The sequence below is a fragment of the Exserohilum turcica genome (assembly GCF_000359705.1).
Source record: "Exserohilum turcica Et28A unplaced genomic scaffold SETTUscaffold_16, whole genome shotgun sequence".
In the NCBI taxonomy this organism is placed as follows: Eukaryota; Fungi; Ascomycota; class Dothideomycetes; order Pleosporales; family Pleosporaceae; genus Exserohilum; species Exserohilum turcicum.
The window spans coordinates 404,385-414,942 of NW_007359981.1; the positions used below are offsets into that span (position 1 = coordinate 404,385).

The 10,558-nt window shown below is 52.0% G+C and overlaps 4 protein-coding genes across 4 annotated transcripts; 3 read left to right on the plus strand and 1 right to left on the minus strand.

The window, feature by feature from the left end:
* Positions 1–480: 480 nt before the first annotated feature.
* On the plus strand, positions 481–3,020 carry SETTUDRAFT_160635 (uncharacterized protein; the record flags this gene model as incomplete). Its single annotated transcript, XM_008026030.1, has 6 exons — positions 481–517; positions 725–815; positions 885–975; positions 1,005–2,511; positions 2,570–2,770; positions 2,833–3,020. 6 exons carry the CDS (start codon positions 481–483, stop codon positions 3,018–3,020), a joined length of 2,115 nt encoding a protein of 704 aa, XP_008024221.1.
* Positions 3,021–3,374: 354 nt separating this feature from the next.
* SETTUDRAFT_168574 (uncharacterized protein) lies at positions 3,375–5,940 on the minus strand. The gene is made up of 5 exons (XM_008026031.1): positions 5,504–5,940; positions 5,333–5,442; positions 4,930–5,280; positions 4,052–4,875; positions 3,375–4,000 (listed from the first exon to the last, which is right to left on the minus strand). Exons 1-5 carry the CDS (start codon positions 5,739–5,741, stop codon positions 3,499–3,501), a joined length of 2,025 nt encoding a protein of 674 aa, XP_008024222.1. The 5' UTR covers positions 5,742–5,940; the 3' UTR covers positions 3,375–3,498.
* A 1,807-nt stretch (positions 5,941–7,747) lies between these two features.
* On the plus strand, positions 7,748–9,072 carry SETTUDRAFT_108150 (uncharacterized protein; the record flags this gene model as incomplete). The annotated part of the gene is made up of 2 exons (XM_008026032.1): positions 7,748–7,799; positions 7,847–9,072. The coding sequence occupies 2 exons, from the start codon at positions 7,748–7,750 to the stop codon at positions 9,070–9,072; spliced, it is 1,278 nt and encodes a 425-aa protein (XP_008024223.1).
* Positions 9,073–10,072: 1,000 nt separating this feature from the next.
* SETTUDRAFT_107792 (uncharacterized protein) lies at positions 10,073–10,354 on the plus strand (the record flags this gene model as incomplete). Its single annotated transcript, XM_008026033.1, has 1 exon — positions 10,073–10,354. The coding sequence occupies one exon, from the start codon at positions 10,073–10,075 to the stop codon at positions 10,352–10,354; it is 282 nt and encodes a 93-aa protein (XP_008024224.1).
* Between the last annotated feature and the right edge of the window lie 204 nt (positions 10,355–10,558).

Below are 10,558 nucleotides of genomic sequence, written 5' to 3' on the forward strand. Positions count from 1 at the left end.
TCCTGGCGGTTGGATATGGTGCCACAGCGGGATCAGGCTGTCTCGGCGTTTAGATATAGGATTTTTGATTTTTGTTGTTTTATTTGGTGTTTTTAATTGTTTTTGGTTTCGTTTAGTAGTCTCCCTATTAGTCATTGGGGCGGTCTGTGCGTTCTCGAAGATTTTCGCATTTCGAACACGTCGCAAGAATACCGACAATACCCCCTCTAGCACCTCAACGAGAGGGCTGCACACATCAGAGGTGGCGTAAATCGGTTTCTCGCGACGTGTTACCCCTATATCTGATAGAAAATTGACGAGTTTTGATGAAAGATTTCTGCTTAAAAGTTGGTGTGTGTGTGAGTCCGGGGGCATACCGACAATGGCAACGTTGAAGTCGTTGGTCATGTTGGCATTCGCACCCAGCGTTGGTTTCGGATGATTGTGAGGGATAATGGACAGACAAGAATTGAATGTGTAAATCGACTGCGGCGTGTATTCATGGATATACTGCTTGGGAGGTGTCGTCATACAAAGGGTAAGCTCAGCGTGGTAGCTAGCCCTGTTAGGTTGCGTGGGGATGGCCTGCCGCGTTTTCCCCGGATCCGACGCCACCCCCACTCAACCCATGCGTGGCGTAAATCCCCCCCTTGGCCGGTGCAGCCGACATAAAGCGGGATGTCCGGACTCTGCTCCCCGTCCATCTCACACACGTCGTTCCTCAACAACACCATAACCACGGCAGATTCCGAGCATGCCCCGGACACGGCCGCGTCAAACAACAAACGCTGGCGCATTGCTCTGGCATGCAACGCATGCCGTCTGCGCAAGTCGAGGTACGCGCTCCTGCCCCCAGTCACGTGCAACCACTTGCACACGTTTGGCTGATGTCGTCTCCACACCAGATGCGACGGACAGCGGCCCTCGTGCTCGTCCTGCCTGGGGCTTGACGTAGTCTGCCAGTTCGAGCCCACCGAGGGCGCTGCCAATGTCCTGGTGCGTAAGGATACCTCTCGGATCTCGAGCAACGACTCGCTGCCAATGAGCGTGTCGTGCAGTGCCTGGGCCAGACGCTCAGGCGCCATCTGTCCGACTGCGCGCAGACAAGTCATACCCAAGAGCCAGTCCATCGTGAAAATGACATGGAAGAGCCGCGCAACGAAGATGCATCGCCCAATGGCATGGCCATGACCTTCATCGAGGAGCGCACCTCGGCCTTCTTTGGCGAATCGTCCAACATGAACTTGGCTCGCCTCCTCTTCCGCGCAGCCACAGCTGTCAGCCCACGTGCCTACGCCTTGCAAAACACAACAAGCAGAGACCATACGCTCGCAGAGATTCATGTCGCCAGCCTTCCTGTTAGGGAGCCATCTCCTCCCTCAGACGAGCTGGACAGCTGCATCACCACTCTGCCAACCATCCAAGTCATGGATGGCCTGCTTGATGTATACTTCAACACATGCGGCGTCGTGTTCCCCTTCATACACGAAGCATCTATGAGAGAAACATATGCCGAGTGTAAATCGACTGGTTTTCGGCGCGCCCGCCGGACATGGCTTGGCACGCTCAATATGATGTTTGCAATAGCAACCAAGTTCGACCAGGAAAATGGCCATGGCGCATCGGCATTCACGCGCCACAATACATCTGACTTGTTTTATCAAAGAGCAGTCGGCCTTTGCGGTGCGCTCTCGACACGTGTCATCAGCCTTGAAGTTGTTCAGTACCTCATCTTGGTCGTCATCTTCTGCAATGGCACTCAGAGATCGTCTCAGGCTTGGAATACCCATGGTCTTCTCGTGCGCTCAGCCATCGCACTTGGACTGCATAGTAAGAGGTGCAGGGAAATCCTGGAACCGCTTACTGCAGAACTACGTCGTCGCACATGGCTAGTCATATATAGTCTGGACAAGCTGCTGAGTATAGTATTTGGTCGACCTGCGGCAGTCCCAGATGACCTCATGGCCACGCAGAAGCCGAACATCCCCTTGTCGCCAACATCACCAGATGCTACAAATGGTGACGGGGACCTGTCTGGCGACTTTTTAGCCGTATCATTCTGCCTGTATCAAATCATGAGCAAGTCTCTTGCTAAACAGTACGGTGCTAACATGGAAAACAACGACCTTGAGCCTGATGAACTGGCCTCTTTGCAGGCTTCTGGTGAATTTCGCAAGATGCTCCGATCTTGGACTGCCCAACTCCCGCCTTACCTGCAAATCTGTGAGCCGGGCTCCCGAGTTCTCTTTGAGAATGCACAGATCAACCGATTACGGGTCATTTTGACTCTTAGATACCACAATGTCAGCATACTCGTCCACGGGCACCTATTTAGCACTGCGATACGTAATTTGTTTCGTCTTGACACGACATCGGACCAGATATTGCCATATTTGATGCAGCCTGTCATGGCAGAAGCGCAAGAATGCTTGCGATTCGCAGAAAGCACAGTCGATATCGTGCATTCCATCCTGACCATGGACCCAACGAGCAAAAACAATCTTGGAGTGGGATCTTTCACGTTGTGTTATGGTAAGCGCCAGACTTCCCACAATCCATATTTACCCGTAACTGATGTAGACCTCTTTAGTTTTTACGGCAGCCTTGGTGATAAGTGGCCGTTTGCTGTGGGCTAAGCACGGGCAAACGCCAGCAGACGAACCTGCCCTGGCTTCATCCCAAGCGTACCTCGAAAAAGCAGAGCAAGTCTTCTCAGTATTGAAGATCTATGATCCCCTCAGCCTGAGTTGTTCACGATACATCCGAAATCTTTCCAACATGTACTCACAAGGTCAGTCTCTCATCAGCATATATACTACGTTGCAAGGTAAACCGTACTAACCATAACTCTAGTGCATGAGCCTTCTGAAATTTTGTCTTCAAACACACTTGCGCCGACAGATTCCATGCTGGACTCTATGCAACTTGACGCCGAAGGTTTCGAGGCCTTCGCAATCTTGACCTCAGAAATCTTCGATCCGGCGCTATTCACCAATTCTAGCCCCAATCTTAATGCACCACTTCCAGGAGACGGAACATGAATCTGATTCGTCAACATTGTCACGCAAAGTCCCCCCCCCCAACGGTGTGACAACGCCATACAGTCATGGGCAGAACCGAGCACCCAGTTGTGACCCGAGACAAGTCATTCAAACTAATCAGGTCTTGGGTCCCTTTAAAAGTTATTGCCTTGCATCAAAAGAAGAAAAGCGTTAGATGGCCACTACCAGGAGTGCAGGTTCGACTTTTGTCTTGCCACTCAAGCCCCTATGCGAAACACGTCACCAAAGCACAACACGTGACTGATTCTAATACGCACCTAGAGCTACGACCATCAGTCCTTAACATCCACATTCACGGTCAACTTCACATCACACACATCAACACTTATGGGTATCAATACCATTTCAATTCACAAATCCTCTATTCATACATGAATCAAACTGCATTGGTCTACCTCGTCCATGCAAATCATCTCGGGATATATCATGCTACTTCTTAAACACCACACTACACCATCTACAACTCGTCGTGGTCAGCAGGAGGCTCATCCTCACCAGCGCCTCCGGCAGAGCCGTAAAGCTTAGAGGTAATGGGGTAGGCAACGTCAGACAGCTTCTGGAACTGCTCGTCAAAGTCCTCAGCCGAAGCCTCACCAGCGTTGCTCTCAAGCCAGTCTTGCGACTCCTTGATGGCCTCGAGGAGAGACTCCTTGTCGTCATCCTCAATCTTGCCACCAAGACCCTCCTTGTCGTTGACCTGGTTCTTGAGGCTGTAGGCGTAGTTCTCAAGCTTGTTGCGGGCCTCAATGCGCTCGCGGGTAGCCTTGTCTTCCTCGGCATACTTCTCAGCCTCCTCAACCATGCGCTCAATCTCCTCCTTGCTGAGACGGCCCTTGTCGTTGGTGATGGTGATGCTCTCACCCTTGCCAGTGCCCTTGTCAATAGCACCGACCTTGAGGATACCGTTGGAGTCAAGCTCGAAAGTGACCTCGATCTGGGGAACACCACGGGGCGCAGGACTAGGCAGTGTTAGCTGATGCTTCGTTACAATACACATACAGGAAACTTACGGAATGTTGGTAAGCTCGAACTTTCCAAGCTGGTTGTTGTCCTTTGTCAAAGAACGCTCGCCTTCGAAGACCTGGATCAGGACGACGGGCTGGTTGTCGGCGGCCGTGGAGAAGATCTGGCTCTTCTTGGTGGGGATGGTGGTACCACGCTTGATCAAGTGGGTCATGACACCGCCAGTGGTCTCGATACCGAGAGTAAGAGGGTTGACATCCATAAGGATAACACCGCTGGCGCGGTCGTCACCAGAGAGAACACCACCCTGAACGGCGGCACCGTAAGCGACAGCCTCATCGGGGTTGACATCCTTGCGAGCCTTCTTTCCGAAGAACTCCTCAAGCATGGCCTGGACCTTGGGGATACGGGTAGAACCACCAACAAGAACAATGTCGTCAATGTCGGTCTTCTTGAGCTTGGCGTCCTTGAGAACCTGCTCAACAGGCTTGAGCGTCTTCTTGAACAGGTCGTTGTTGAGCTCCTCAAACTTGGCGCGGGTAAGAGTCTCGGAGAAGTCCTTGCCCTTGTGGAAAGACTCAATCTCGATCTTGGTCGACTTTTGCGACGACAGAGTGCGCTTGGCCTTCTCAACCTCACGCTTGAGCTTACCCATCGTCTTGGCGTCCTTGGTGATGTCGACGTCGTTCTCCTTGTTGTACTTCTTGGTAAAGTAGTTGATCACACGGTTGTCAAAGTCCTCACCACCAAGGTGAGTGTCACCAGCAGTAGCCTGGACCTCGAAAACACCCTCCTCGATAGTGAGAATGGAGACATCGAAAGTACCACCACCGAGATCGTAGACGAGAACCTGGCGCTCGGCTTGGTCGGTCTGTCGAACATGTTAGCTTGGTTCCTGAGAGAGTAGACAGCAGTAGTCTCGTACCTTGTCCAGACCGTAGGCGAGAGCGGCAGCGGTAGGCTCGTTGACAACACGGAGAACGTTGAGACCGGCAATAGTACCGGCGTCCTTGGTGGCAGCGCGCTGAGCGTCGTTGAAGTAGGCGGGGACGGTGACGACGGCGTTCTTGACGGGCTCGCCGAGGTAGCTCTCAGCAACCTCCTTCATCTTACCGAGAACCATGGCGGAAACCTCCTCGGGGGTGAAGGTCTTCTCCTCGCCTTGAACCTCGACACGGACGCGGGGCTGGCCATTCTTGTTGAGAACCTTGAAGGGGAAGCTCTTGATGTCGTTCTGGACAGACTTGTCGTTGAACTTTTGACCAATGAGACGTTTCTACGCTTCTATTAGTGTCGTGTTTCATATGGCGGGGTATTGGGGTGCGTACGATATCGAAGATGGTTCGGTAGGGGTTGGAGGCGAACTGGTTCTTGGCGGCGTCTCCGACCAGGCGCTCCTCGTCTGTGAAGGCGACCCAAGAGGGAGTGATACGGTTACCTGGAGAGCGAATTGGTCAGTCTGGAGCTGCGGCGAGCATGTGGCGGCCGAGCCCACTTACCCTGGTCGTTGGCGATGATCTCGACGTTGCCGTTCTTCATGATACCGACACAAGAGTATGTGGTTCCCAAATCAATACCAATAACGGGGCCCGTGACAGCATTGCTGTCCTCCTTGGCCGCGTCCTTCTCGGCGTGTGCTGTCTTGGCCAGCATCAGACCGCCGACGAGGACAAGGAGTAGGTAGAAGGCAATGGACCATGTTGAGCGCCTGCTCGCGCTCCGTGAGCTGCGCGCCATTGTGGATGTGTCGTGGAGTCTCTGGGAGACTGCGTGGCCGGCGAATGCCAGAAACAAGTGCGGGCGTAACTCGCTGGGAGCTCGCAAAGTAGTCGTGGTGGAGCAGACGAGGCTCTCCGGGTATCGAGAGAAAAAAAAAGGAAACCAAGGCGGACTTGGGCTTGCTTCCAAGGAGAGTGTGGAGAGAAGGAGAAAGGAGCGGTGGAGGGCCGCTGTTATATGCACGCCAGTCGTGGAAGTATTTAGAAAGAACACCTTGCGATCTCGAAATGCTAGCTCCCAAACGGGCCTAGCGCTGCAGGTCGTCCATGGCACTTTTGCCCCAATCGCCCGCATCAGCCTCAATTGTGCCTGTGTTTAATGCGACCTGTTACAGGACACGTGTAATTAGCTGCCGGTGGCGGCCAGCTGCGCTGCTCTTGGGGATTGGCGGCGGCGCTGGCATTATGCGATTCTGCATGTACATGTGCCGGAAACTGGATGTGCATCGGATGAGGCAACTAACAGCTGCAGCGGCCCTAACTATCGCCAGTCCTTAGCCATTTTACCAACCCAACCTAACTACCCCTCCATCTAAGCGAACGCACTCGAGTGCAACCACCACCCCATACCTGCGCGACCACCCATCTCTGCACCAGCGCCAGCCTGGATTATGGACGGTCGTTTGCCTCTGGTTCGCGCATCACAGACCATTCGAAATTTCCGGCTCCTTCGCCGGCGTGTTCGAGGCATTTCCGTGGCTGTCAGTTCCAGGTGTCCTTTTAATGTACATGTGGGGGCTTCGGAAATGGCTAGGCACAAAGTCACCACTCCCCCCGCTGCCAATAGACATGGACCACCTCAATGACTCCGTTTTCCACTCTACCTGCAACGTTTCCACAAGTCTCAATCGCTGCCTACGCTCCGGATCGGCCAATACTCGTCGACTGTTTTGCGATGCTTATATGAGATCCAGTCATGCTTCCCACTTTGGTGGCGCAGCTCGCAATTTCCACCGTGTCAAGTTCAAGTCTCGCAGCCCTATTGGAATACAGCCTTCATACATTTATCTTGGCACGCGCTTTTACGAAAACTATATTATGCCAACTGGAGTATCTTTCGACGGGCCTCTACTGCAACGATAACTCCCAGACGCTGATTCCATCGCGCCCAGATGCCCAATGGTATCTGCTAAATATAGGCTTGAAGTAAATATGGTAACAGGAACCAAATCCACGCCGCGGAAAGCATCGACGAGCTCAAAGTGTAATCAGGAACGTGAGTGGCGTAAAACAAGTACCAATGAGTAATACTTGCGAATCACATCACATCCGCAATCACATTCCTGTTTCGACAGTTGGATAAATCTCACTCTGTTGAGTGCTGGTAACTGTCATTCCCAGCTTTACAAGACATGTTGTTCTTAGCGTGTTCTCACATGGTGCACGTTGTAAAGAATGACGCCAAAACAACACCCTAGTTCCAGAGCCTAAGACCTTTTGAGCTATCAGCAATTTCCTGGAACGAGAATGCTTAGCCGCTGTGGTCAACCTTCCTAGAGGTTGGGGATAAGAACGATGAGCTAACTCTTTATTCCAGCCTTTAGTAAGCACTAGGAGTCCGAGAGACCGACAACTTCATGCCCACACGCCGCATTACCCCCTTCGTTGCATCTTTAGAATTCTATTCGGTGTTCACGTCTGAATTACCGCTTCAAGACTTGCACATGCAAAGATAGAAGCGACCAACAGCGTTGCCATGCGACCGAGCCACACGTTGTGATTGGGCCATCTCTCGCGACGACGTCATGGATTCGTCGCACGGCATAGTCGTCACTAGCTCTGACTGCGCCGCTGCAGCCGAACTTGAAACCATGTACAAGGGTGCTCCTTATACACGTTATCGGTTCTAAAACTTACGAGGTCCAATGCCTTGGGCCGCATAAATATCCTCTTGGCTCCCTTCCTCGACTGATCGCTTATACCAACATACCATCGAATATCCAGGGCCAGAAACACTCAGACAACATGCCGGACAATGCTGTGGATCCTGCAGCTAAAGACAAATATCTTCTACAAGGTGCATAGCATAGCCTTGCCCGCCTTGACCGGCCTAACAGTGTTCAGTAACCGCAGGGCCATCATATGACGAATCAGAACATAAGCCTGTATCAGTCAACAGCGAAAAACCGACTTGTATCGAAAGTGACATCCTGTCGGCCTGGGTACACGTCCGCATCAAGGATTACCATGGCCTACCTCATGACTCTCCACCTTCATCGTCTTACTTTGACCACCCACAACATACTTCGGACCGCTACTCCATAGCCTACTCCTTTGTCCCTAAACAAAACATGTCTGGATCCGACATAGTCATGGGCTTCGATTATGGCCATTCAATCAAGCACCAGTTACCTCCAGGTTTTCGCTACGCCATGAAGATTGCAACCACCCTGCTCGACTCAGGTCTATATTCCGATCCCTATTCTGACCAGCCGTACCTCTATGGCCCGGCGCTATCAAGTTTCTTCGCGTTCCAAATCGGCGAGAAAATAACCACCATGTCTGCATCTGACCAACTCTCCCAGCTCGAGCAGGACGCGGCCAACGTAATCGAAGAGGGCGCGTATGGGAGCGGTGCCGAGATTCGCGACACTCTTAACATGCCTCCCAAGTGGAAGAAACGCCGAAAATTCTTCCTCAGCGAACAAGCCCTTGCTGATTTCACGTTTGAGGAGGGAAGAATGTATCACGCCGACTTTTTCAATCCGCATCTGGATTTTGCAAATTTCTCGCTACGGCTACCTGGTTTCTCCATTGGAGTTTCGCGCTACATTGACGACAAGACGCATCATTTGCGGTATGTCCTGAGGAATCGAAGCACGGAGGAATCTCTGATTGTTGTGATTTTCAAACTACTGTACGGCCAGGAATTGAAGGACACACTCGCGCAGGAAAGGAGGACGAGCGAATCACCTGCCGAGGCCGATGAACCAAGCGGCACAGGACACGATGAGCTGCCCAAGGTATGCGCCGCCGAGAAAGCCGAAAAGATGGCTGCGCAACGTGAAGTGGTAAGATCGGAGCGACCGGAATCTGGACCGCCCAGCCCTCCGCTCGACAAGCAAACCGAAAAAGGTTATTTTGACCAAGCAACAACCGCGGCATCAGGCTTGGCAAACTCTGTATACGTAGCCCTAGGCTTTAGCAACTCGCAAGCCTCGACACCCGGCTCCGATACATCAAGCAAAAATGATTCCCTGTCGTCCAGTCAATCCATGGCAGCAGAGATTGATAAAATGGACAACGAGACAGTCGAGCGGTACCTGCAGAGTCGAAACAGCAATGCTTGACATGCTTCAAGGACAGCACCGCGGGATATGAAGTACGCCATGTGTCCTCTTTCGGATCAGGAGAAACCGAGTGTACGTGGTAGATACACGGACCCCTTTAACATACTAAAAACGTTCAGTCGGTGCTGACTGGCAGACTCTCCCTACATCCGTAGCAGCCAATATAATATATTCAGCACACTGCGATTTTTTACCCGATCCGCTTTCGTTTCCCATGGCGCATTGAGTGTACTGAAGCACAACTGCTACCATACATCGCTTTCCAATTCGCAGTGTATGTGGTCGTTCAAACACACACTCATGATACACACTACGTCGACGCTAGACGTCACCACGCAGACGTCAGTTGGCGCGGACTTGCGACCATGACCATGCAGCTGTTAGTCTACAGATATTGTCAGACCAAGCCATGTACGTCGGCTCGATGTCAAGCCTTGAAGCTTGCATTACCCAAGGTTAATGAGGGGGGTCTGCATCCAGCGAAACCCCAGTCCATGGTGATTACGTGTCGTGGTCATCGACCGATGCTAGCGTAAGTACATGGTTAGCATTGTGGCGCTCTGACTAATTCAACTAGGTACGTATGTTACTGTGCAAGGCAGAGAAGACATACAGAACTGGGCATTGCTGACTGCCGGCTCACACCTGCAATGGCGGCTTCTTAAACGGTTCGATGTTTGGCATTTGACACCTGTCAGCCCGCCATTGCACCCACGACGGCGACCTTTGCGAGAGAGAAAGGGCAAGATGCCTGCTCTTGTTTTGCGTAGAACGGGGAGTCGACGTCAGGTAGGGCAAAGTCCGGTTGAAATGGTGTATCGCACGCTCTGGGTGCGTACAAGGCGGCGAGCAAGGCCGATTCCATGGACGCCGGCTGAGTCCGCATGAGCTGCAACTCTACTGTAGGTGGTCAGTGCGTGCAACTGTTCAGCGGATGCAACACCATCTGCACCTTCCCAAAACAGACCCACCCACTTCAACGCGTGATAACTCCACCACCATGACTCCGATCGAGAAAGCGCTTGCAGCAGTCGATGCGCAAGATCCCAAAGAACGACTTTCGTATAGAGCAGCTGCGAAAAAGTTTAGTGTTGTGTTGTCAACGTTGACGCGCCGCCACCACAAACAAACCCAGTCCTGTGCAGCCGCCGCAGAAAACACGAAATTACTCACTACACAACATGAAGCTGAGCTTGTAAAGTATATACAGAAGCTTTCTAGTTGTGGGCTTGGACTTACTAGGTCCATAATAAAAAATTTTGTGTTAAATATTGCGGAATAGGAGCCGTCAGATAGCTGGGTCACACGCTTTCTGGACCGCAACACCACCGACCTTACTATCAAATACACCACCAGGATGGACCGCAATCGTCACGAAGCTGATAGTCATGATAGTTATTGATCATATTTCGATCTCATCTTTGGGAAACTCGATGACTACAACGTTGCGCCGCATAACATCTACAATATAGACAAGAAGGGCTTC